The following is a 27,818-nucleotide window of genomic DNA, read 5'->3' on the forward strand; positions in this document are numbered from 1 at the left end:
TCGATACAACCAGTGGGGACCACATTCCACAGTTTAGCTATTTGTTTCTTTATTTCACAAGATTTATACACTGATTGGTTGTAAAAGAAAACTCTTAAAGCACTGTGTGAACTTTCTTTTGTCTGCCCTGAATCTTCCCACATTCTGCTTCACGGCCTAGTACGATGATCTATCCCATGCATTTCTGGGGGCAGAATAAATCGTATGAGCAAGACTACAGTTTGCAAGAGAGAGAGAGAGAGAGAGAGAGAGAGAGAGAGAGAGAGAGGCAGCCAGTAAACACCCAGGAGTTTGGTATCATTAAAAGCATCAGGTAATACAATTGTTACAGAGATTCTCGTAATCTACTGACTGAGCTATGGATGGTTCCACTTCAGCCTTCAGGAAGGGGGAGTTACATGTTGGAATACTTGCCCTCCCACTCCCCCCAGACTCCCTAGACTCCCTATACATAGAGAAAGCTGATCATAAGCCTTACTGCTACCGTAACGTACTAGTTTTCTATGTGCAGAGGTTTTTTTACCCAACGTGCTATACCCCTGCTTACTGCCTGAAGCGGTACAGTCCAGGAAAAGCTATACTGTTCAGTTCCGCAGACTATAAACTGGCTGCCTGTCTGCAAGAACATGGAAATCTGGTTAGAGGCCACACCGAGATCAATTTTTATATGTGAAACAAAGAAATGACACAGGGTCAACATCCAGAGCCCAACTGGAACTCTGCCCTGCTGGGAGCTTTCCTCAGATCCAGATATCGGAGGTACAGTCTCCACCTGGGTAGCGGATCTCGTGGGCGAGAGCTGGGCCCTCTGGCTCTTTCCCAAAATCCACGAGGAATTTTTTATTCACTTTCAAGCCACCTTTCTTGGTGTCCACATCGATTTGTAACATGACAGAGCCTTCCCTAAAGTGAAGATGAGGGGAAATGGGAAAAAATGTCGTGAGGGAAGGCAGAAATAATGCAAGAATCATTTCTTTTCGAGAACAAAAGGGAAGAGCCCTGTAGTAGCTGAATCACGCCAGTGGCCCATCCGGTTCAGCATCCTGTTCTCACAGCAGCTGACCAGATGCCTCAAGGGGAACCCACAAGCAGGATTCAAGCACAGGAGCCCCATCTCCCCTCCTGCAGTTTCCAGCAACTGGGATTCAGAAGCATCACTGGACTCCCAACCATGAAGTCAGAGCATAGTAGTCATGGAAAGCCTTATCCCTCCACAAACTTGCCTAATCCTTTTTTAAAGGCATCCATGGCCTTAAGGAAGGGAGGCGAGTGGCGCTGTGGGTTAAACCGCAGAGCCTAGGGCTTGCTGATCAGAAGGTCGGAGGTTCGAATCCCCGCGATGGGGTGAGCTCCCGTTACTCGGTCCCTGCTCCTGCCAACCTAGCAGTTTGAAAGCACCTTAAAGTGCAAGTAGATAAATAGGTACCGCTCTGGCGGGAAGGTAAACGGTGTTTCTGTGTGCTGCTCCTGTTAGCCAGAAGCAGCTTTGTCATGCTGGCCACATGACCTGGAAGCTGTACACCAGCTCCCTCGGCCAATAACGTGAGATGAGCGCCGCAACCCCAGAGTTGGTCATGACTGGACCTAATGGTCAGGGGTCCCTTTACCTTTGCCTTTATGGCCTTAAGGGAGCCAATTCCATAGTTTAACTGGGTGCTGTGTGAAGAAGATGCTTTGAGCAGAGTAGCAGAGGCTCTCCAGGGTTTTAGGGAGGGGTCTTTATCGACCCAGTGTGGAGATTGAACCTGGAGCCTTCTGCACGCAAAGCAGGTGTTCTGCCACTGGGCTACAGCCCTGATTAAAAATAATATCCAGGCGAAAGGTGTCTTACTTGACCATGGCTGGGTAGAACTGCTTGTCCCAGCCGCTGTAGAGGGAAGTACTGACGTACAGTCGCTTGCCGTCCAAGCTTAGCTGGATCATTTGAGGACCGCCTTGAACCCTCTTTCCCTGAAAAGGGGGGAAAACGGATATGTTATCACACTCCAGAGGATCCTGTGTTGCTTGGCGTATGTGGAAGGAGCAACAGCAAAGAGTGAAGCAGGGATGCAGTACATCTGTGCCCCTCCAGATTTTAAGAAGGTAAGAAGAACCTCCTGGATCAGGCCAATGGCCCATCTAGTCCAGCATCCTGTTCTCACAGTGGCCAAGCAGGTGCCTCTTCTGGGAAACCAGGGTGCAGGATATGATCACAAGAGCAGCCCTCTCCCTTCCTGTGGTTTCCAGCCATTTGTATTAATGCCTGCAGCTGTGGAGGCAAGAGAAGAGACATCATGACTAGTAGCCATCCACAGCCTTCATGAGTATGTCCAGTCCTCTTTTAAAGCCATCCAAGTTGGTGGTCATCGCTGCTTCCAGTGGCAGTGAGTTCCACTGTTTAACAATGTGCTGTTTTGTTGGACTCCCCTCAGCCCCAACAAACCAGCATGTTCAAGGGTTAGGGACAGCAAACATCTGATGGGCTACAGGACCCCTTCCAACCTCTGGGATAAAGCATTTGGTTGTTTTGTTGTTTGGTTTTTGTTTAGAGGCAAGACAAGCTTAGGGGAGAAATGGTAAGAACAGGGTGGAAAACCTGGAGCCCGAGGGCTGCTAATTTCATGCTGGTAGTGACAAGGGCAAAAACAGAAGGGGAGGAAGGAAGGAGTGTTTCTTGAGTGCCTTGGGTTAAAGGCATGATATAAAATGCGATAAACAATAAATGGGGGGGATGTGGTGGTTCTCATGCACCTTGATGATAAATGGATCTGGTTGGCAGTCTAGCTCTTGGTCCTCAATCACCGTGACTGGCCCACCTTTGACAATGCTGCCTCCAACAAAAACCTGCCAGGAAATAGATCAGACTCAGGACAGAACAGAATCATGCTTGCAGTGTCGTCAGCTTACTGGGGCAAATAGTACAGCCAGCAATCTCCCTACCGTACTGGCCACCCGGCAGAATTGTGTAAATTAAAAAATCTGACTGGTTAGTTGCCAGCTAGTTTTCCTTCCTAGGTATGTGACCTCTGCATCTGATTATAGGTAAGATATTGACTACTGCAAAGGGATCTACGTTGGGCTGCCCCTTGGAGACAGTTCACCCTTTTGGTTAGTGCAAAATGCAGCTGCTAGCAACTGGCATTCAGAAGCACATTGCCTCCAACAGGGAAAGTAGAACATAGTCAGCATTGCTAGTAGCTATTGATAGCCTTATCTACAAATTTGTCTAATCTTCTTTAAAAGCCATCCAAATTGCTCACCATCACATTTTGTGGGAGCAAACTCCATAGTTTTAACTATGTGCTGTGTGGCAAGGTCCTTCATTTTAATACATTTTTTTGGTTGATATATGTATTTCCTGACTGATGCAGATAAACAGAGTATGATGTTAAACACATGCATATATTGATGACTTTGTCAGGTATTAATTATCACTTCATTTACACTTTACACTTTCTGGAAGCCTGAACATACATATAATCAATCAATCAATAATTCTAAATGTTTATTTTGTTTTGCAGATAATACAATTTATAAATAAACAACAAATAATTCCCTCCCCGCCAGTATGTTTCAGCATTAATCAAACAAAATAGTTTATTAACTTTGCATTCCATTTCAAAAACAATTATCTTTCTATAGCATACCAGGTGTTGCTGGTGGTTGAAAGCCTTTTTCTTTTGTAAGTGTGTATGCAATAAAGTCGAACAATTTTTTTCTTAAAGTTGTTCATTTTCTTATCGGTAAATTATTATTTGTAAATATTGTTGCTGTGGGGTTTTTTTTGGTTTTTTTTTTTAAATATTCACTCTGGTCATTTATTCAAAGCTGGCCTTTACCTGTCCCACCAGTTTGGGCTGCTGGGTGTTGGTGATGTCATACTGACGGATGTCTCCATGAAGCCAGTCGCTAAAATACAGAAATCTATCATCCAAGGAGATGAGGATGTCTGTGATGAGACCTTAAGGAGAATATTGGAGAGTAATAAAAGAAGCCACAGTGTTAAAACTCTTGTGAGTCAGCTGTTTGTGTGTATATGTGTGGGCAGAGAGAGAGAGAGAAACCAACCAACCAACCAACCAACCAACAAACATACTGGGTGCTACAAAGATACCACACATCTCTAATGTTTAAAACATTCCAGCAAACTAACTACCTTAAGCTGCCCTGAAATTCTTGCCTCTAGGGGCCTGGTGGGTGGGGTGGGGAAACTGCTCGAAACAACAATATAAATCCTACTTGTGGCCCAAACCTGAAACCACACTGGAACTGACCTGGCATGTCGGGAAGAAGCCACCCTTCCACCTTCTTGCTGGGGACCTGGATCACTTGCTTGGCTGCCCATGTCCCATTCTGCCGAAAGGGTAACCACAGTGGAGGTTAATCACAGGAACGCCATTGTCGCGCTCAGCACAGATGAATATATTCTTAACTGGTGTAGTTCACACCCAGGGGGTAGTTCTTTGGTTTCATCAGGTGACACCAACTCTGGCATGATGAGTGTGCACAGAGAGAGTGAGAAAGAGAGAGGGAGGCCATATCTAACCCTTCTCAGGTTGAGGGATGCACTGACCACATTTAACATTCATGGCTTCCTCCAAATAATTATGGGAGTTGTGGTTTGCCAAGGGTACCAAACGTTGTTAGGAGATCCCCAGGCCTTGGATAGGGGGTTTGACCATTAAGCTACTCTGAGAACTGCAGTTCTGTGAAGGGAATTGAAAATGGATGGGTGTGTGTGTGTGTGTGTCCTAACAACTCTCAGCACCCTGAACAAACTACAATTCCCATGATTCTTGGTGGGGGAGGGAAGTAACTACTGTTAAAACAGTTTAATAGTAATGCTTAAAATGTATGGTGAGAATGTGGCCACCACAAAAGACTTAAGGAAGATCAGCTGATCCCTCGGAGTGATATGCAATATGCCAGCAATTGTTCGATAATTGTTTGAAGCATTTAATGCCAGCAACACATGACACCCAGTTGTTTTACCAATAGGGGCATCAAAGACGGATCCCACCCACCTACCCTTTTTTCTAAATCAGGCTGCTGGGAGGGGAAGAGAGAATTTTTTGGGGGGGTCTAGGCGTGGACTTTTGTGAGACAAGTGTGGAAAAGAAATTATGGTGCCGAGCAGGTGCTCAGAGGCATTTTGTTATTTGATTCTTAGAGAATGGGTGCTTCCAAGCCAGCTGTTGGAATAATCCACTTATGCTCCCCACCCCACCCCACTCCAGCCACTATTTTGCATCTGGTTCTACTTAGTGGATCTCAGGGGGAGGGGAAAGGGGGCAATGAGGACTGCTCAGAGCAGTTCCTGCAAACCTGAAGTGTGCCTGGCTCTGTCACAAGGCATGCCAAACATTATTAATCCCATTTTACAGATGGAGGGGCTGAGGCAGCAGGAGAGAGTGAGACCAGGGCAGAGGCGAAAACTCTGAATGCTGAGACTTCCTCCGTCACCACTGTCTCTTGGTCACTCCACAACCTACTGCAGAATAAACATCTCTTGTACGGTATCACAGGCGACTATCTTATGTAGACAAGAGAAAGCTTAATGGCTTGAACTGCCACACAATCACATGTACACAGCTCAACGTATGCAGAGGTGACACAAGACCTGAGCAAACAGCCGTTACAATGGGAGAGACAGCTCAATGAAACCACCTATGGTAAGCCAGGCGGGTTAATGATTGTGCTGTCCCATTATGCCAAAGATCAATAATTCACTCACTGAGATGCAAAGGCGATAACTGCGCATAGAGGGGTGGGGAGGGAACGGCTTGCAGATCTGGGCCTCCGTCAGACAACTGTTGGGATCGCTTCGCCGCGCAGCGCCCTAACTACCGGCCCGGCGCCCTGCACCACTGGGACTCTACCTACAGCCGGCCCTGACTGTTGGCTTTTTACATTTTCAAAGGGAATTGGACTGTTGGCTCTTTGTCTCAGTTTGCTTTGCTGCGCGCAAAGATCTTTTGCACTGAGTTGGAGTGGGGAAATCCCTTTTGGATGCCCCTATTGGTAAAACTTTATTTTGCCTGCAAATACTTCCCTTTTACCCACCATCTCCTCTGCAAACTGCAGAGGAGGTGTGTGGGTGCATCCCCCCCCCAATGCTGGCTCCCTTGGACAAAACACCCTCTGTGAGTTCCCCTCCTCACCACCACCAGCTCCTCTTCCTCCTCACCACTACTGACCTGCTTGCTTGACAGGCAGAGAAGGAATGAGGAAGCAGAGAGGGGTATCCCTGCTCTTCCTTTTCACCATCACCAATGTCTGCGCCAGAGCAAGAGGTGGGTGAACAAGCAGGCAGGTTGCCACGGTGGAGACGAAGAGAAGGTCTGCGTTGGGGGCCAGGCTGTTGTTAATGGGGCCCCTGTTAGGGTGCAGAGCCTCAACAGAGGCCCTACCATAGGCACCACATACGCTCAAATACACCAATAATTTTTTTGCAAAAGAGAGCAGTCCAACAGAGAACGCTCCCCAAGCCCATATCCAACTAGGCATCTGTCAATTTCGGATTCTCTGTTTTTCTCCCCTTCCCCCATCTTAAGTTCAGTTCTCCACATCCCCACATCAGTTTGGATTTTTTTTTAAAGTCCTCATGAAAACTCATCAGCACTTTAGTGCGAATTTCTCCCAAACACATTTTTGTATGAAATGTCACCTAAATCGATTTCCCCCAGTATAAAGCATTTTTGTGTGTTACCTTCCTGAACATATGCATTTCTATCTACACTTTCTCCCGGTATATGCATTTTTGTACACAATACTTGGATGGAGAACTGCATTGCAAAATTTGGAAAACTGCTGATTTCAAAGGAAGGCTGTGTTTTAGTTCATGCATTGTTTCAGAAAGTGCAAACTGAGTACATTGACCTTCCGACATGAACTGAATTTAATGTCTCCTCCAAGACCACAGAGAAATGGCCTTTTCTAATTGGAGGTGCTTGTGAGGATCTTCTGCCAGAGAGCCATAGCCTTTTCTCAAGTATTACAAAAAACGTTACTCCTTTTTGTTACCGCAGTCTTGTAGAAACGATGAATCGCACTGGTGAGGGCACAGCCAATGAACCCTTCTGCCGCATCAGGGTTGTGGAGAAAGCGGATTTCAAGAGGGATGGAATTCTTCCCCACGTTGATCGACTGGATGAGTTCATGGGTGGTCCAGTCCCACACATTAATGTTGCCACCATAGCAGCCTTCAAAGATGCAGTGGTTGTGGAGAAAGTAGAGTAAATAAAGAGCAGAAAAGTAAAGCTTATTGAGAGGTCACTTTTTCGATTTCCCCCAGCAATGGTGTGTGAGGAGTGCTGCCTGTGAAAGACATTCTTTTATGCACAAAATCCCTCCCATCTAACAATGTAAGAAGAGCTCTGCTGGATCAGGGCGATGGCCCATCTAGTCTAGCAACCTGTTTCCAATCCACAGTAGTCAATCAGATGCTCTTGATGAAAGCCCACAAGCAAGACCTGAGGGCAACAGCCATTCTCCCCACTTGCAATTCCCAGCAAGTGGCATTCAGAATATAGCCTTATTGTCCTCCGTGAATTTGTCTAAACCTCTTGTAAAGCCATCCAAGTTGGCGGTCATCGCTACTTCTCACAGGAAGCAATTTCCATCATTTTAACTACCGGTATGCACTGTGTGAAGAAATCCTTCCTTTCGCCACTCTCAACTCTTCAGCATTCCGCTCTTCATAATATCACAGAGGAATGCTGCATTGTGAAATAGAACAAATGTCTCAGGGGGCCTTGCAAAACCACCAAGCATGTTGACAGTTTTCTTAACGGAAAACAGAGACAGAATCTTCGCAACAACCTTGTGAGATGTCGTCAGAGGAGACACATACAACCAGTTCATTTCAAGGTATAAATACTTGCCATGTTTGGTCTCTATTACTCATTGTCACAAATGTGTCCATATGCTACAGTTGCAGGGAGTGGGGGAGATTGCCTTAAAGAATGTCTTATTTGTATAACCTCAAGGTTAGATTACTTTCGCCCAATCTCACATCTTCCATTCTTGGACAAGGTGATTGAGCGGGTGGTTGCTGAACAACTCCAGGCATGCCTGGAAGAAGCGGACCATTTGGATCCCTTCCAGTCAGGATTCAGGTCTCATCATGGGACTGAAACTGCCTTTGGTCGCACTGGTTGATGATCTCCAGCAGGCTAGGGACAAAGGTGAGAGCTGTTTCCTAGTTCTGCTGGATCTCTCAGCGGCTTTTGACACCATCAACCATAACATCCTTCTGGACCGTCTAGAGGGGTTGGGAGCTGGGGGCACTGTCATACAGTGGTTCCGCTCCTTCCTCCTGGGCCGTGTTCAGAAAGTGGTGGTGGGGGATAAGTGTTCAGACCCCCTGGGCTCTCACTTGTGGGGTGCCTCAGGGCTCTGTCCTCTCCCCCATGCTTTTTAACATCTACATGCAGCTGCTGGGAGAGATCATCAGGGGGTTTGGGCTGGGTGTTCATCAGTATGCGGTTGATACCCAGCTCTACCTCTCTTTCAAATCAGAGCCAGTGAAGGCAGTGAGGGCCTGGAGGCGGTTGGAGGATGGATGGTGGCTAACTGATTGAGGTTGAATCCTGACAAGACAGAAGTACTGTTCGTGGGGGACAGGAGGCGGGCAGGTGTGGAGGATTCCCTGGTTCTGAATGGGGTAACTGTGCCCCTGAAGGACCAGGTGCGCAGCCTGGGAGTCATTCTGGACTCACAGCTGTCCATGGAGGCGCAGGTCAATTCTGTGTCCAGGGCAGCTGTCTATCAGCTCCATCTTGTACGCAGGCTGAGACCCTACCTGCCTGCAGACTGTCTAGCAAGAGTGGTGCATGCTCTGGTTATCTCCCGCTTGGACTACTGCAATGCGCTCTACGTGGGGCTACCTTTGAAGGTGATCTGGAAACTACAATTAATCCAGAATGCGGCAGCTAGAGTAGTGACTGGGAGCGGCCACCGAGACCACATAGGTCTTGAAAGATCTACATTGGCTCCCAATACGTTTTCGAGCACAGTTCAAAGTGTTGGTGCTGACCTTTAAAGCCCTAAACCTGAAGGAGCGTCTCCACCCCCATCGTTTTGCCCGGACACTGAGGTCCAGCACCGAGGGCCTTCTGGCGGTTCCCTCGTTGCGAGAAGCCAAGTTGCAGGGAACTAGGCAGAGGGCCTTCTCGGTAGTGGCGCCTGCCCTGTGCAACGCCCTCCCATCAAATGTCAAAGAGAAAAAACAACTACCAGACTTTTAGAAGACATCTGAAGGCAGCCCTGTTTAGGGAGGCTTTTAATGTTTAATCCATTATTGTATTGTATTTTTCTGTTGGAAGCCGCCCAGAGTGGCTGGGGAAACCCAGCCAGATGGGCGGGGTATAAATAAAAATTATTATTATTATTATTATTATTATTACTGCAACATGTTATACATAGGGCTGCCTCTGAAGACGGTTCAGAAACTTCAGCTAATGCAGAATTCTGCGGCCAGGTTGCTCAACGGAGCAAGGCGGTTTGAGCATATTACACCGATCCTGGTCCGACTGCAGTCCAACAGCATTTGGAGGGCCACAGAAGGGTGGAGTATAAATAATAAAATCACTATTACAATTATCATTCCCTACTTCAGGCATCCCCAAACTGCGGCCCTCCAGATGTTTTAGACTACAACTCCCATGATCCCTAGCTAACAGGACCAGTGGTCGGGGAAGATGGGAATTGTAGTCCAAAACATCTGGAGGGCCAAAGTTTGGGGATGCCTGCCCTACTTCCTGCTTCAATAGCGCTTATGTGCAGAATAATGCACTCACCTTTTTCCAGATCAGCTGGATTAAACCCATATGCCAGGCACTTGGGCACTCCCCATTCTGTGCTCATCAGGACGTTATGCCTCGGCTGGTACCAGAAATCGTAGCCCAGCTTAGGGACCTTGGACCCTTTTTCCCAGTTTCCCTTCACCTCAAAAGTCTCCCCGTCCAGCAGCACGAAACCACCTGACATTACAAAAAAAAACCATCATTAGGAATGTCGTAGGAACATAGGAAGCTGCCTTATACTGAGTCAGGCCACGTCGGTCCACCTAAGGCAGTACTGCCTACTGGCAAAAGCTCTTCGGGGATTCAAAAGGGCTCTCTCTATCAGCCCCACCTGGAGATGCCAGGGATTGAACCTGGGGTTTTATCCATGCAAGGGAGATGCTCTGCCTGTAAGCTACAATCGTTGCCATCAACCAGATGCATTTTTCTAAATCCCCAAAGGTATTTGATATATCCCAGCTGGTGTGTGTGCGTGTTGCAAAAAGGCTTATACTTATAGGTTTGAAGGGTAAACATGCACCATCCACTACTCAGTGGTCTGAAGTTCACGCTGCCCTTTCTACATTTGAATGTAGATTATTAATGGTTGGTTGGCCATCTGTCTGTCAATGGAGGAGTGTGTCTTTTGGAGTGAAGTCAAACTGTTGGAAGGTTGTAGAAACCAATATAGGATAGACATGTTTTGTTGCAGAAGAAGGCGCCCAGGGTGTGTGTGTGTGTGTGTGTGTGTGTGTGTATATATACATACATACACACACATACAGTGGTACCTCGGTTTACGAACTTAATCCGTTCCAGAAGTCCGTTCTTACACCGAAACCGCTCTTAAACCGAGGCACGCTTTCCCTAATGAGGCCTCCTGCCGCCGGTGCCCTTCCACCGTTTGGATTCCATTCTTAGACTGAGGTAAAGTTCTCAAACCAAGACACTATTTCCGGTTTTGCTGAGTTTGTAAACCAAATTGTTCTTAAACTGGACTGTTCTTAAACCAAGGTAACACTGTATATAGTGTGTGTGTGTGTGTGTGTGTGGATTAAGTCAGGATTGGTGGATTATTTTTAATATTAATGTGAGCTGATGCTATTCCTTTATTTTCTTTCTTTTTGTTATGTTTGTAATAAATAAATAAATAGGAAGAGTTGCTAGGTACAGTACTGAGAGAAATTGTGTGAATCACGCCTTCTTCTGCACAGAGAAAGTAATACCTCTCCTATAGAGTATGTTTGCATGTTGCTGTAACTTGGTTGTAAATCACTTTGGCCTAAGTAAGATAAAGAAACTAACAAATGTAACAAATAAATGTAGCTGGCCCACAATAGTCGAAGGTGAGCTGAGCTTGGGAGACACTCTGTAGGTTTTGTGGTTTTGTCTTTTGGGGCTGTGTGTGAGTAAGTTTGTGTGCTTATTTGTTTTCTTACTTGTTTGTGTGCTTGTGCTGGTTTTCTAGGGCTGCTGCCTCTTGGATTTGGGTGACTGTCCAGGCTTGTGTGGGTGTTTGTTTCTGGCTGTGACCTTGTTTGTTTCTGGCTGTGACCTTTCACCTAGAAGTGTGAGTCAGGAAGTTCAGGTGATTAGCTGTGGGCGGAGCTAGTCAGAGCTTGGAGTGCAGCGACTGAGGAAGGAGCAGAAGGGCTGCTGCCTCTTGGATTTGGGTGACTGTCCAGGCTTGTGTGGGTGTTTGTTTCTGGCTGTGACCTTGTTTGTTTCTGGCTGTGACCTTTCACCTAGAAGTGTGAGTCAGGAAGTTCAGGTGATTAGCTGTGGGCGGAGCTAGTCAGAGCTTGGATTGCAGCGGCGTGCGCCTAGCGGCGCGCGCAGTTTGACCCATCTTTTTGACCTAGGGCAGCAAGTCTCATACGTTTGTTAGGGGGGACCTAGGCCTCTTCCTCTTTCCCCCTTGACCTCAAGGTTTTCAAGATGGAGGTGGAGGGAACAACCATTGTCACCTGCAATTCCTGTGCAATGTTTGTTTTCTTGCCAAAGGATGTGGGTAGCTACACCTGCAACAATTGCAAGTTGGTTGCCCTACTAGAAAACAAGGTTGCCCTTCTGGAAGAGAAGGTGCAGCAGCTTCAGGGGCGTGTATCTACGCTCCAGAGAATTAAAGAGCTGGAGCTTTTCTTGGATGCAGCAGAGCACACTGTCTGCACCAAGGAGGAGACAGGGGATCTCCCTGAGGAGGAGGTCAGTTCCCCAACACAGCAGCCAGATGTATGGAGGAACGTGACTCATAGAAGTAGAAGGCCCAGGGATCGCTCTGAGTGCTTAGAATTACACAACCGTTTTGAAGTGCTCATGGAAGACGAGGAACAGACTCCACCTGAGGATCTCTCCCTCATCACAGTTGATGAGGAATATGAAGACGAGCAACCAAGTCAGTCCTCTGGAAATATGCAGGTAACCTTGGAAGGGACAGCACATAGAAGAATCCCAACCAAGCCTATGAAGAGGCGTGTAGTGGTGATTGGGGATTCCCTACTGAGGGGTACAGAAGCAGTGATCTGTGGGCCTGACAAGATGTCTCGAGAGGTGTGCTGTCTACCTGGGGCCAAGATCAAAGATGTAACAGAACGGCTGCAAGGAATCATAAAACCCACCGACAAATACCCCTTCCTTTTGGTGCATGTGGGAACCAATGACACTGCAAGCCATAGCTTACAGAAGATCAAAAATGATTATGAGGCTCTGGGCAGGAAGTTGAAGCAATTAGATGCACAAATTGTCATCTCTTCTGTCCTCCCAGTTGAACGACATGGCCCAGGGAGAGAGGGAAAAATAGGGGAAGTGAACAACTGGCTTCGCAAATGGTGCAAACAGGAACGGTTTGGATTCCTAGATCACGGCCTGCAGTTTCTTGAAGATGGACTTCTGGCAAGTGATGGACTGCACCTCACAAAAGTTGGGAGGAATGTTTTTGCCACAAAACTCAAAAACCTCATCAGGAGGGCTTTAAACTGACTTATGTGGGGGAGGGAGACAGTGGTCCTGAAGGTAGGAGTCTATCAAATGCTGAAGATGATCATCCAAATGTCAAGGACCAAATGGAGCAAGCAGCATGCAGACCTAGTGGTGGGACGAAAATATCCTTAAATAAGAGACATGGGGGAATGATCAACGGTCTTCAATGTCTGTATACTAATGCACAAAGCATGGGAAATAAACAAGATGAACTTGAGCTCTTGGTACAGCAAACTAAATATGACATAATAGGCATCACTGAAACCTGGTGGGATGAGTCTCATGACTGGAATGTAGTAATAGAGGGATACAATCTATTTAAGAGAAATAGACCAAACAGGAAAGGAGGAGGAGTAGCTTTATATGTTAGGGATATGTATACCTGTGAAGAGATCCAGGATTTAAAACTTCAAAGCCAAATTGAGAGTATCTGGGTCAAAATTAAGGGAGAGAAAAACAACAGTGATCTCATTGTGGGAGTTTACTATAGATCCCCAAGCCAAACTGAGGACACAGATGATGCCTTCCTGGAACAGATGGCCAAGCATTCCAAAGGAAGTGAGATAGTAGTAATGGGGGATTTCAACTATCCTGATATTTGTTGGATGTCAAACTCAGCCAAGAGCATAAGGTCGAACAGATTCCTCACTGGCCTTGCAGACAACTTCATTGTCCAGAAAGTGGGAGAAGCAACAAGAGGATCAGCCATTTTAGATCTGGTCCTAACCAATAGTGATGACTTGGTTGGTGGGGTAGAAGTGGCAGGATCATTAGGTGGGAGTGACCATGCTCTTCTGGAGTTTATTATCCAGCGGAAAGGAGCAACCAAGCATACTAAGGTCCAAATTCTAGACTTTAAGAAAGCCGACTTCAGAAAACTTAGGGAAACGCTGGGTGAAATCCCATGGACAGTAATACTAAAAGGGAAGGGAGTTCATGATGGTTGGGAGTTTGTTAAAAGGGAGATATTAAAAGCACAACTTCAGGCAATACCAATGAGACGGAAACATGGAAGGTGCCTAAAGAAGCCAGGCTGGCTATCTAAAGAACTCTTGACTGAGTTAAGATTTAAAAGGGATATGTACAAAAAATGGAAAAGGGGGGAAATCTCCAGAGAGGAATTCAAACATATAGCCAGCACGTGTAGAGACAAAGTCAGAAAAGCTAAAGCACAGAATGAACTCAGGCTCGCCAGAGAGGTTAAAAGCAACAAAAAGGGCTTTTATGGGTATGTCCGTAGCAAAAGGAAAAACAAGGAAACAGTGGGGTCACTCAGAGGAGAAGATGGTGAAATGCAAACAGGGGACAGAGAAAGGGCAGAACTCCTCAATGCCTTCTTTGCCTCAGTCTTCTCCAAGAAAGAAAACAACGCCCGACCTGAAGAATATGGAGCAGATGATTCAGCAGGGGAAACACAGCCCAGAATAAGTAAGGAGGTAGTACAAGAATACTTGGCTAGTTTAGATGTATTCAAGTCTCCAGGGCCAGATGAACTACATCCAAGAGTATTAAAAGAACTGGCAGAGGTGATTTCAGAACCACTGGCAATAATCTTTGAAAATTCCTGGAGAACAGGCGAAGTTCCAGCAGACTGGAGGAGGGCAAATGTTGTCCCTATTTTCAAAAAGGGGAAAAGAGACGACCCAAACAATTACCGCCCAGTCAGCCTGACATCAATACCAGGAAAGATTCTAGAGCAGATCATTAAGCAAACAGTCTGTGAGCACCTAGAAAGAAACTCTGTGATCACTAAAAGTCAGCATGGGTTCCTGAAAAATAAGTCATGTCAGACTAATCTGATCTCATTTTTTGACAGAATTACAAGCCTGGTAGATGAAGGGAACGCTGTGGATGTAGCCTATCTTGATTTCAGCAAGGCCTTTGACAAGGTGCCCCATGATATTCTTGTAAAGAAGCTGGTAAAATGTGGGCTAGACAATGCTACCATTCAGTGGATTTGTAGCTGGCTTACTGACCGAACCCAAAGGGTGCTCATCAATGGCTCCTCCTCATCCTGGAGAGTAGTGACTAGTGGGGTGCCACAGGGTTCTGTCTTGGGCCCAGTCTTGTTCAACATCTTTATCAATGACTTGGATGATGGGCTTGAGGGAATCCTGAGCAAGTTTGCAGATGACACCAAGTTGGGAGGGGTGGCTAACACCCCAGAGGACAGGATCACACTTCAGAATGACCTTAACAGATTAGACAACTGGGCCAAAGCAAACAAGATGAATTTTAACAAGGAGAAATGTAAAGTACTACACTTGGGCAAAAAAAATGAAAGGCACAAATACAGGATGGGAGACACCTGGCTTGAGAGCAGTACATGTGAAAAGGATCTAGGAGTTTTGGTTGACCACAAACTTGACATGAGTCAGCAGTGTGATGCAGCAGCTAAAAAAGCCAATGCAATTCTGGGCTGCATCAATAGGAGTATAGCATCTAGATCAAGGGAAGTAATAGTACCACTGTATTCTGCTCTGGTCAGACCTCACCTGGAGTATTGTGTCCAGTTCTGGGCACCACAGTTCAAGAAGGATACTGATAAGCTGGAACGTGTCCAGAAGAGGGCAACCAAAATGGTCAAAGGCCTGGAAACGATGCCTTATGAGGAACGGCTTAGGGAGCTGGGTATGTTTAGCCTGGAGAAGAGAAGGTTAAGGGGTGATATGATAACCATGTTCAAATATATAAAAGGATGTCATATAAAGGAGGGAGAAAGGTTGTTTTCTGCTGCTCCAGAGAAGCGGACACGGAGCAACGGATTCAAACTACAAGAAAGAAAATTCCACCTAAACATTAGGAAGAACTTCCTGACAGTGAGAGCTGTTCGGCAGTGGAATTTGCTGCCAAGGAGTGTGGTGGAGTCTCCTTCTTTGGAGGTCTTTAAGCAGAGGCTTGACAGCCATCTGTCAGGAATGCTTTGATGGTGTTTCCTGCTTGGCAGGGGGTTGGACTGGATGGCCCTTGTGGTCTCTTCCAACTCTATGATTCTATGATTCTATGATTCTATAGTCCTAACATTTCAGTTTCCCAATTATCTCTGCTTCCTTCCACCCCCCCACCCTAGCCTTTTTCTCCCCCCCCCCTTTTTAAAGTTAAGTTTGTAGTCCTTGTGAGTCATGCCTGTTGAAACCCAACAAGCAGATGAATACACCCAGGAGCTTGGTGGTAGGGGAGAACTGCTTCAGAGCCATCAATATTGGAATAAATTATACAAAATAGAAGACATGCTGCAAATCTGCTTTTTAAAAAAACGTACATGTGGAAGAACAGAAATTTTCTCCGTTCAAAATCTGGACTGGGACTCACTTCACAAAGGACTTAGTGTTCTTGTTAACCCAGCCCAGACCACCTCCTTTGCCTGCTGCCTTGCCTGCCCAGCCCAAAACAAACACCTTTTCCATTGCCGGACGGGTCGCCCATGGTGCTGATCATGATTTCACCATTGCCCAAGCAGTGAGTGGTGTGAGGATTAGCCAGGTTGCACTTCCAGTACAAATCAATGGGCTCAACAGCCTAAGGGAAAAGGTGGCACAGTGAAAGCTAAGGTTAGTGCTGTGTTAAAAAATTCTCCTGTGTGTGCTTTTTAAGTTGCTAGCTCTTATGACTCCAAAGGTACAGTACCGACAGAAATTGTGTGAATCATGCCTTCTTCTGCACAGAGAAAGTAATGCTAGTGTTGTCCTGAAAATGATCTGTGCATGTTTTCCTCACTGCCTAACCATTCTCCATCAATGAAGGAGAAGAGAAACTGCCATAAAGGGAATATTTTTAGCATACATTTCTCCTATGCTACTCTTTAAATGCCATTTCTTTTTGTATTAATCTTTGCAAGCAATTTCCCCTAATATAATGCACTCCTGTGTGCTGTTTTATCTAATATATGCATTTTTAGGCACACTTTCACCTAACATTTGCATTCTTGTACGCATTGTTGGAGAACTGCGTCCCAAAGTTCAGAGAAGTGTGTGAATTTTGGAGGGTAGTGGCATTTCGGTTCATGCATTGGACTTGGAAAGTTAGAATCCATTTGGCTTGCATTCAAATGCAAAACTAAACCGATTTGATCCCCCATCCACAGTGCTAACATTATTACCTGTTTTGTGAGGGACTGGTTCTGCTGCAAAGAAACCTCAATGCTGATGGCCTTGTAAATACTACTGTACAGTGAAGACCCACTGCAAGCCACTCTGGTAGGGCTTCTGATTCATTGAGCAACACAGGAACTTGCAAAACGGAGGGAGTGGTTTCTGGTGAGCCCCAGAAAAGCCTGTACCTTATGGAGGCGGGGAGCTCGCAGGTCAGTGCCTGTATCAACCACATAAATCCTGGAAGAGATCAAGCTGGGAAGGATGAGCCTGTTTCGCTTCTTGGTCGTGTCCCCAAAACAGCTGCTGCAGGCGTTCCACCCAGTGTGGTGGAGCTCATCGTTGACATTTGGCATGGGCAGGCGATGGATGACCTATGAAAGAGAAGAGGGGCAGGTGAAGACAGAGGTGGGAAACCTCAGACCCTCCAGACTATCTCTAGGTCTCTCCCCAGACCCCAACACTCACTGGCCCTGCTCCTCCTCAAGGACTTTTCATAGAATCATAGAGTTGGAAGAGATCACAAGGGCCATCTAGTCCAACCCCCTGCAATGCAGGAATCTTTTGTCCAACGTGGGGCTCAGACCCATGACCATGAAATTAAGAGTCTCGTGCTCTAACAACTGAGCTATCCCAATATGTCCTTGGGATAATGGTAATGCTGCCTGCTTGATGGAGAGATATATGTTTTTGAGTGTAGGTGTAGAAACCTCTAACCTGGAGGTGGGAAGCCTCTGGTCTTTATCATTTGTTGTTGTTGCTGCTGCTGCTGCTATTATTTACATACCATTCCATTTCAACATGAACTTAGACCCACCAGGCCCCCCCATGTGGCCCAGGAGACCATTTTGGTCAAGCCACATGATCTCAAATGTGATGTCAACTGGCTTTAAAGGAATGTTTTGTTTTAGATCAGTGGATTGAAAGGAAAATTAAATTGGCTACAACCATATAAAATGACAATATTAAAATAAGTTAAAACAATTTACAATCTCTCTCTCTCTCTGTGTGTGTGTGTGTGTGTGTGTGTATGCCTTATGACATTGGGCAAGTGCTTTTGCTGTACTAGATCAATTGGTTAGAGCGTGGTGCTGATAACACCAAGGTTGCAGGTTCGATCCCTGTACGGGACAGCTGCATATTTCTGCATTGCAGGGAGTTGGACTAGATGATCTTTACTATCGCTTCCAACTCTACAGTTATATGATTCTATTGTTCTGTTTGGTGCCAGTTTAAAACATTTTTTGGTTTAAGCAAACCTCTCCCAACATGTTGATCTTTAATCTGTAACTGCTTAACTTTAATTATCTTTTACATGCTTTTAATTATCTGCTTTTAACTGTTTTTATTGATATTCACATTTCTTGTAGACTTAGAGGTGCATACAATTTTGTTAAATAAAAATATATCTCAGGTGTAAAGAGGTGTGCCTTTGGTGTGCGGTGAAAGCTGTACAATGAAGATGCTTCACGCCTCTCTGCAGGAAGGGAGCTTCCTTCATTTAGGGGCTGCTGCAGAGTATGCCCTCTCCTGGGTGGCTATTCCCTATACTGTACTTCTGAGAGTGGCAGAACTCTCAAGAGGGTCACCTCTGTCAATCTTAACACCTGGGAGTGTCTGTAGGGAAGGAGGGGGAGGCGGTCTCTCAGATATCTGGACCCTTAGTTGTTTAGAAATTTGAACACAACTATCACTCTGAGGTTTCCCACCACCCCACCCCTCTCATAGACTAATGTGGCAACTTGCAACATTTATTTACAATTTAAGGTCTTTGAAAATATACAATAAAATGAAATGAACAAACTTTGACAAGATATCTTGCTGGACCAGATCAACTGCCCCACAAAGTGTGTGGCTAACTGTACAAAAGCAAACAAAAGATTTAGCAATTTGAACCATTTGAGAATTAACAGGGAAGTCTTTGGAAAAACCACCACACCCACACTTATGTTCTGCAAGATTGCACTCTCCAGTTTTAAAGTGTGCAGCTGTCACAAATGACTTCTGCAACAGCCTGAATGAGGCGGAGTGAGATGTTTACACTTTTAAAAATGTTTGTAGGGTGGGGTGTTGCTATGGGGATGTGTCAGGGTTGTTTTGGTTTTTTTTTACAAGATACAACTTAGAATTATCCTTGGAAAGTCAACAGGACTTCTCACACAATTGTGGTGCAATAATATGACCCTGAAGTTATCAGTGTACGCCAAGCCTTGTTGCATGACCAGCCTTCGCACGCTGAAGGACACTTACTTGGCAATAGGTTGGAGATTTGGGGTCCACATCCACAGTGGCCAGGTAGTCTGGTTTCTTTATTCCAGTGTTCCTGTAGATGCAGGGCAGGTATACAATCTCTTCCCGGGGGCCTGCCAAAAAGCAAAAACCTTGCATGAGCCATTGGGAGCCAAGGGACAGGGAAGCAAACACAGGGAAGTATTAAGGGGAGCCAGATCAAGAAAGGAGAAAAGCTCACACTTTCACCGCTGCATTTGGATGTGACGAACAATGCAAACAGTGTCTTTCTTGGAACATCTCTGCTTTGCTCATGAATGAAATGCTGGGCAAGACTTCCATTAGACTTTGGCAAGGTCAAAGGGGTGGGGGACAACGTGAGATAATATCGCCTGGGGGCAAATCCCTCATGTGAGCCACAAGCTGGCCATCCCTGATTTGCCATGAAATGAGGCCAATTTTTAAAAAGCTTAGTTTATTAATTTATGCATGAATTTGCACATGGGGGAGAAATAGTTATAAAGGGTAGAAGGGAAGAAATTTTGCTTTTTGGTGATGCGGGTGTTCATCACAACAGGGGTAGTTTTGGAAGAGGCATACAAGAAGGCAATGACTCATCTTGTGCCATTCCTCCCCTTCTTGTACCTCATTTAAAAAGAGGTGTCCCCTCTTCTTTCACACACAGGAGGGAGTGCTTCTTCTAGTATCGTCTGAGAAGAGGCATTCTCTCTCATGAGAGGGAATGCCCTTTCTAATGCTATTTGAGATGAGTTATCTCTCCTCATGCCTCCTCTAAGAGGTCTTCCACCTTCACTCACACACTGGAGGGAAAACCATATTATGAAGAGGTCTTCTTCCCGCAACCCCTATGTTATGTACTAAGCTTGGATCCTAGAACAATAGGCAAGTAGGATCCTAGAATACAACAACTGATTGGCTTGCAGGAGAAGACCAATCAGGCTCCAGGAAGAAGTTAATCAGCCTATTAGGCTGGTAGGATTGTAGAATTCAACAACTGATTGGCCTGCAGGAAAAGACCAATCACGCCCCAGGAGGGAAGCAGAATCAGCCAATCAGATGGGACTCATTGTGTAAATAGGTATATAAAAGCCTGAGTTTTTTGGGGGGGAAGGGGGCAATTCATTCACTGTTTTACAAGCTGCAATAAAGAGCATGAAGTCACTACAGGACTCCTGTACTGTAAAACTCAATTACTGTACTGTAAAAAACTCAATAAAAATAGATTTGGGGTGGGGGAAAGTGACAGCCCTACATAATGTAAAAACCTACATGAAAACGTCTATATTTCTTTTAACATATCACATACTGGTGGGTATGAAGGCCTGAAGACTGCAGAAGAGAGCAGTCCAGGATCATTTCAAAAACCACAGCCTGTTATCTAGAGTGCCCAGAAATGGATGAAAAATGAAAGAGGGAGTTTCTTTAGCTTGAAAGCGTTTCCTCACTATTCCTGGTGCTTCTCCTGAGTGTTAGGACACAGTTGCCACTCCCTGATGGAGGCTGCGACTGCAGTTCAGGAAACCCTGGGAGGGTGTGTGCAAATTTCATTAAATTTCTTAAATGTATTCAAGTCAAACAGGGCAAGGGTTTTCTGTGCAAAAATGAAAACTGAAACATTAGTAAGCAACCAGTCCCAAGAGAGAGCAGGGCCGTAGTTCAGTGGTTGAGGAGCTGCTTCGCATGCGGAGTCCCAGGTTCAAACCCTGGCACCTCCAGATGGGGCTGGGAATGTCCCATGCCTGGCACCCTGAAGAGCCACTGCCAGCCAATGTGGACAATACTGAGTTAGATGGATCAAGGAAGCTTCCTTTGTCCTTCCTATGCTGTGCATGGCTTCAGAGGCAATCTGATCATCATGCCCACTTCAATGGTACAGTGCTTGCTTTGCAATGCATAGGTCCCAGGACTCTGGAGTCTCAGAAGGTCTGCAGGTAGGTCTCCTGGCTGACCATTGGTATGTAACTCTCAATAAACTATTTAGAATGTATAAAGGTGTTTCAGATTCAGGTAGGTAGCCATGTTGGTCTCATGCAGAAGGAAAAAAAATTGTCCAGTTGCAGCTTAGAGACCAACTAAGTTTGTTCTTGGTATGAGCTTTTGTGTGCATGCAGAATTCTTCAGATACATAAAGGTGTTTCAAATGTTTAATGGAAATGCCCAGAACGCGAAGGGACGTTTTATCATGCTTGGTAGACATGAAAAAAGGCTAAATAAAATGGATACAAATACATACACAGATGCAGCAGATTTTAAAGCTTAATATTCAGTTGAAGCCAAAACTCTTTCTTTGAGGCTTAATGAAGACACAACTGGAAAAGGATGGAAGTTCACGCCAATGTAAGATTACAGAGGCGAGATTGTTATATGCACAAAGATGGACAGATACAGCCCTACCCACTATAGATGAATGGCTGATAAAACTATTGGACTTGGCTGAGATGGCAAAGTTAATGTGTTTAATTAAGAGAAAAAATCATTATTGACATTTACTCAGGACTGGAAACTTCTTATGGACTTTTTGCATGAAAGAGAAAATGAACTTGTAATATCTGGATTTGAAGATTGAAAAAGTACTGGTTTATAGATGACAGAATGAGCGAATAATATGTTTAGCTGCAGGACAGAGAACTAGAAATCTTTTTATATATTTGTTTCTTTTCTCTTTTCCCATGCTTTTCCTTTCTGACTCTCTTTTTCTTCTTTTTAATATTCTTCCTGCCTCTGTTCTTTTTTAGATTATTTCGGTGTATTATAAAAAGATATTTTTGTGATAGGTATGCATTTTTGTACAAGTATCAATAAAAAGACTATATATAAAAGAGAAATATTCCCAGCTGAATCTCTGGAGAGCCACTGTCAATCAGCATATAAACATCACTGAACTCAATGGGCAGATTGGGCAAAAGGCATTTCAAAAGGCTCTTGTTTCTCATTTAGAAACAGTTACTGAGCTGCACACAAGTTATAAACAAGGGGATCCCAGCGCACAGACTTACAACCTAGAATAAGAACTACAGAACTACAGAAAAGGAAAAGGCAGTGCGGAAGTAGAGCAAGCACTACCTTCAATTCTCAGTTCGATGTCACAGACAAGGCACTGTTTTTCCCCAGTACAGGGTTGGTGGCAAACACAAACAGCAACTGGGACTGGCAAAATAATAATAATAATTGTGGGTCCCTTGTGCTGATCGGGTAAGTTGGCAAGATACAGACATGATTGTAAACAAAAGGAATAAAAAGTGGCATGGGATTCATGCCACAAAGACCCCCTACTTACCTTTCATAGCATCCAATGGTGTTTTGTATCCAGGGCCACACTCTCCGCATTCTGCTGCAAATTGAAATGATTGAAAGATCAGCAGGTGACAGTTTTGCTGGTCCCAGCATGGCTGCAGAAGCTTTTCCTGGGTATACTCCCAATGTTTTTGATTGAAAGTCTTTAGTTTGCTATCTTGAGACAGGGGGATGCAGGGAGTAAAGAATGACTCCCAGTGCAGAATTCAGTTTCTTGTGCACCTCAACTATCTCTCTTTTAAAATTAGAAAACCATGCTTCTAGTTCTCAGGACTGTAGCCATTAGGATCCTCCAAAGTTTGTATCAACTAGCTTTCCCACCCCTTTGCACATGCAGCTGAACCTTCCTTCAGTGCTAAGGCTGGATAGCTCAGCTGGTTAGAACATGCTGCCGATAATGTCAAGGTTGTAGGTTCGATCCCTGTATGGGACAATGGTATATTCTTGCATTGCAGGGCATTGGACTAGATGATCCTCGGGGTCCCTTCCAACTCTATGATTCTATGACTTTAAGCAGAAACACTAGATTAGGTTGATCAGTAAGCATGATGGAGCTCTTACTCCCACCTTCCCTGAGAATCTTCCGCCTCTCACACTGTAATGGAAGGTCTGGCTACTGGGAATACCCCGCTGTGGGAAAGAGGACACTAGGCCACTCTATGAACCTTGGGCCTGACCTAGTGAGGTTCTTCTTGCTAGCCCTCTGCACAGCTACATTGGAGAAAGCTGCCAAGACAGGGCTGTAGGCTCACAGCTAGGGTAGATCCACACAGCAGTTCCACTTTTAAGGTTGGTTGAGATCCAAGAAATGGGCGTAAACAATATGAAGCTCTGGAATGGACAAACTTAGCACTGGAGTGAAAATGGAATTTTTGGCACCCAACAGCTACTCGTGCTAAACACGCCCCACACTGTAAATTGTATTTTTTAGGAGTTTCCCTCCTGTTAAGCCTCCTAGGCAGCTGCTGTCACGCAAGAGATCAGGCGCCGACCCAAAGAGCCTGACCCGGGGTCATTGTAAAACATCCTAGGCCAGCCTTCCCCAACGTTGTGCCCTCCAGATGGTGATGAACTCCATCAGCCCCAGCCAGCATGGCCAATGGTTAGGGTGGCGGCTGTAGTTGCAGCAAAACAGTATCTGGGGGTCGTCAGGGTGGGGAAGCTATTCAAAGATAAGAGTTTTCAAAAATGTCCTGCCCCTGCTGCCAGCATTGTGAGAACCTGCATTTCAGATCTTGCCTTAAACAGAGGTTTAGACCAGATGATTGCCAAGGTACTACCTGACTCCAGAAGTCTACAAAATTAACTTGCAACAGATTCTGGACAAACAAAGGATGGATTTTTTTTTCACCCAACACCAAATTAATGCATGGAAATTGTTGCAAAATATAAATAAAAATATGGTGGGTGGCTACACATCTTGGTTAATGGCCATTGGTCACAGTTAAACATGAGGCTAAGAAGTGGGTAAACGTGCCCATCGTTTTGGCCTTGGGTCTGTCAACATTTTGCCCCAAATACCGGTATCACAACATTCTTTCCCTCTTGGGTTTCTTCAAGATTTCAAAACTCCCTAGTGCAGTCAATGCTTTTTTATGATACATAAAAACATGTTGCCTTGTAATGTGTTTGCTTCATCTCAGCTTATCAAGTTTTATGAGCTGCTGCATATCTATTGCAAAAACCAGGCAGGCTTTTCTCTGTCTTTTTTGCTTATCTTTAAGTATTCAAGGCTGCAAGCCTACACACATTTACCTGGAAGTAAGCCCCATTGAACTCAGTGGGGCTGAACTCAAAGTAGGCATGTCTAGAACTGTCCTGTAAAAGACGCTTTTTGAGTTGGATTTTCTGCAGCAGGCCAGTGGAGCTGAAATTTGGGCTCAACTGGAATTTGGGCTGAACCAGTCCCACAGCAGCATATTTGATTTAATAAGTAACAGATTAAGCAAAAGAAGACAAAGAGGAGATGATTGGTGTCATGTGGCCTTATCATAGCAATAAACTAAAGCGATATATCCCAATTGCAGGAACTCACTTTTAAGTTTGGATATATTTTAATTGCCTATAAAAAGACACAACCCTCCAGTCGCATAGACTAAAGTGGAGTGATTACTTTCTGTGCCTTGGAAACTATGATTCTATCAATGTAGCTTAAAATGGAATTTGCCTTTTTTGCTGCAGCGTTACATGGCTGGCTCAGGTTGCGATTGATTACAGTCCCAAGATCATTTTCACATGTACTGCTTCCAAGCCAGGTATCTTTCATTGTATACTTGCTTGTTTGGCTTTTGCCTAAATGCATCTACTACTGCTGAATTTCCATTCTATCAAAGTACAGTAATACCAGAATTTTATCCCAGCATTCACTACTCCTTTGTGTCATCTACAGATTTGATAAATATTCCCTTCACCCTTTCATCTAAGTCACTAACAAAAATGTTAACAAGTACTGGGCCCAGGACAGTTGTGTGGCACTCCCAGGGCTGTCTTAAGCATGTCCGGCGCCCTAGCGCTGTGGTGCGGAGATCGCTCCGGCGCCCCCACCCCGCCCCGTTGCTTGCCCCGCACCACCCAGCCTTCCCCTAGAGCCGGCCCTGGGCACTCTCAGTCAAAACCTCCCTCCAGTTTGATGAAGAAGCACTGATGAGCACAGCCATCTAGCCCACATTTAACCAGTCTGCTAAACAAAATATTATGGTGGTCTTAGTCAAATGCTTTGCTGAAGCATAGATAAATTATGTCCACAGCCTTCCCACAATACACTAATCAGGTTATTGATGCATTCGTACAATAACCTGATTTTTGAAAAGAGAGAGACAAGATTAATCAGCCAGGATTTATTCCTAAGAAATCCATGCTTGCTCCTACTAATCAAGCATGAACAAACTGGTCATTTATAACCTGTTTTGCCATCTTTCCCAGTATCAAAAAGTCAGGCTGGGGTTGGACAAGGTTAACTTTAAGGTCCCCTCCACTGTTGTGAGTCTGTGAATTGTTTATAGGCTTACTGTATCACTTTTATTAACTTTTCAGATTGTTTGATTCTCTTTTGATATTGTTGAATACAATTTTATATCGTGTTGTTGGGTGTTTTAGGCTGGCTTTTGGAAAAGCAGAGTACAAAAAGATAATGGTGCATGACCAGTCTGCACTTTCCAGATCTTCCAGATTTTGTATTTGGACTTTCAAAAGGCCCGTCTCTCCATTCTACTGGCACCTTGCACAATTCATTTGCTGGACCTAAAATCTCACTACTTATGCAGATTTGCCCATAGTTCTCTTTATGCAAGATAGAAGCAAAAAAGGAGAACACACTGAAACTTTATCTCCATGTAAACATGCACAAGATTGGGCAGGAGTTTCAAAGTGGAATTACTGCTCACAGGCTATGAAAAATATTAAAGCTCAACCCTAAACATACTTACTTGGAAGTAAATAGGTAAAGGTAAAGGTACCCCTGACCATTAGGTCCAGTCGTGACCGACTCTGGGGTTGCGCACTCAGTAAGTCTCAGTAAAACAAAAACAACAAAAAAATGTATTTTTGAGGAAACATGTTTTATTTAACCTACATGTGTGAAGATGTGTGTGTGTTTGTGTACACACACACACTTATGTTAAAGTTAAAATGTCATAGGTTCTGGTGGATCGGTCTAGACCAGAGTTTCCCACATTTGAGTTTCCTGCTGTTTGTGTACTACAACTCCCCTCATCCCCAGCTAGAAGGACCAGTAGTCAGGGATTATGGGAACTGTAGTCCAAAAACATCTGGAGACCCAAAAACATCTGGGACCGCCTCTCCCGGTATGACCCACAGAGGACATTACGGTCCACAAATAATAACATATTGGAGATCCCGAGTCACAAGGTGGCTAGGCTGGCCTCGACCAGGACCAGGGCCTTCTCAGTACTGGCCCCGACCTGGTGGAACGCTCTGTCCCAGGAGACTAGGGCCCTGCGGGATTTGTCATCTTTTCGTAGGGCCTGCAAGACAGAGCTGTTTCGTTTGGCCTTCGGACTGACGCAGTCTGACCCCACGGTTACCCTCCCCTAAGGTTTTATTTATAATGGTTTTATCTTATTCGTAGATTTTTAATTTTAAAATTGAATTTTAACATTGTATTATTCTGTTGTTTTAACTGAAATGTTTCTTTTATATTTGTGTTGATATTATTTGTTGTTAGCCGCCCTGAGCCCGGTCTTGACTGGGAAGGGCGGGGTATAAATAAAAATTATTATTATTATTATTATTATTAAATTTGGGGAAACCTGCTAAATGATATTCATGGGTCTCTTTCAAGCCTCTGATTCTGTATCTGTGAGGTTAGAATCCATAAGAGTAAACTTGCTGAATCCACAGCAGTGACCAGAGAATGACCACTGGGAGGAGCGCAGAGAGAATAAATGCCATGGTGCACCTAAACTGGGTGCCTTCATCTGCCCCAGCTGCAATAAAACATGTCTCTCCTGTATTGTTCTCTACAGTCACAGCAAGCGCTGTAACTCTCCAACAATTTGACTTCACCCTGATGGTCACTCTTCCGCTGTCTCCTGAGACAGACGGATGCCAAAAAACCTGCTAAATCAGTTCCTTTAAGGTAATCACTAGCCTTTCAGCTAATTTCCTGTCATCAGCATATTAAATAATGAGGTTGTATATTTATAATAAATTACAGTACTTGGACAGCATATTTTCCTGGAAGCCCCATGGATTTCTATGGAATGTACTGTACTCTCCAGACTGCCCCTAAAGGGATAAAAGTTGCACAGCCCGCTTAGACGGGCACATTTACCTAAAAGCAAACCTCTCTTGGAGTTCCATGAGGATTTACTCCCAAGGAAACATGCATTAACTTGCAACCCAAAGCAGAGACCACATGGAAAGGTTTTGCGATAGAAGCCATAAGCTTGGCTGGTTAAGCTGCAAAAGAAAAGGAACATACATACACACACACAGGCTTTCAACTCTCCGAGATGTAAACTTGGAGGCATGTGGGTTGTGTGTACAGGATTGCAGAGCAAAAAACGTAAAAATCAGAGCATGTTAGAGCAGGAAGCTACATAAGGAGGAGGAGGGCAAGCTCAGCTTTCCTACAGAGCACACAGCGGGGTGAAAAGCAGGGAAAGGTGGTTATTCTCTTACCCATACTGGAGTCCTCTGCTTCTCCCTTTTTCCAGATTCTGATGAATTCAGCAGCAAAAAGGAGGCGTACAGACTCTGAGGTCTGCTCTCAAGGGCTATATATACCAGCTGAATGGGCGGAGAGGGGGCGTGTTGAGTGAAAGAAGCTGTTAGAGGAAGCAACTGGAAGGAGGAGAGGCTGAAGTGGGAGGAGGGATTCAGGGTCAAAATCCAGTGGTTTCCCTCATTTTCAGTAAGCCACAAAGGACAGAGTTGTTCTCTGGCTTGGATTGTGTTTATTTCCCACACACAAATGCAG

General features: G+C 45.0%; 1 protein-coding gene across 1 annotated transcript; it reads right to left on the reverse strand.

The window, feature by feature from the left end:
* Positions 1-24: 24 nt before the first annotated feature.
* LOC118076253 (methanethiol oxidase) lies at positions 25-27,818 on the reverse strand. The gene is made up of 12 exons (XM_035098885.2): positions 27,521-27,818; positions 22,362-22,415; positions 19,085-19,197; positions 17,023-17,208; positions 16,142-16,262; positions 9,780-9,962; positions 7,003-7,181; positions 4,254-4,332; positions 3,819-3,940; positions 2,731-2,823; positions 1,832-1,950; positions 25-903 (listed from the first exon to the last, which is right to left on the reverse strand). The coding sequence occupies exons 1-12, from the start codon at positions 27,522-27,524 to the stop codon at positions 741-743; spliced, it is 1,416 nt and encodes a 471-aa protein (XP_034954776.1). The 5' UTR covers positions 27,525-27,818; the 3' UTR covers positions 25-740.

The sequence above is a fragment of the Zootoca vivipara genome, chromosome 17, assembly GCF_963506605.1.
Source record: "Zootoca vivipara chromosome 17, rZooViv1.1, whole genome shotgun sequence".
Lineage (NCBI taxonomy): Eukaryota > Metazoa > Chordata > Lepidosauria > Squamata > Lacertidae > Zootoca > Zootoca vivipara.

Excerpts from the sequence above, each read along its gene's own strand:
- LOC118076253 (XM_035098885.2), bottom strand. Across the intron at positions 16,263-17,022 it reads GAGCTCCCCGCCTCCATAAG|GCTGTTGAGCCCATTGATTT; the intron begins GTACAGGCTTTT and ends CTTTTCCCTTAG. Across the intron at positions 2,824-3,818 it reads AGCCCAAACTGGTGGGACAG|GTTTTTGTTGGAGGCAGCAT; the intron begins GTAAAGGCCAGC and ends ATTTCCTGGCAG.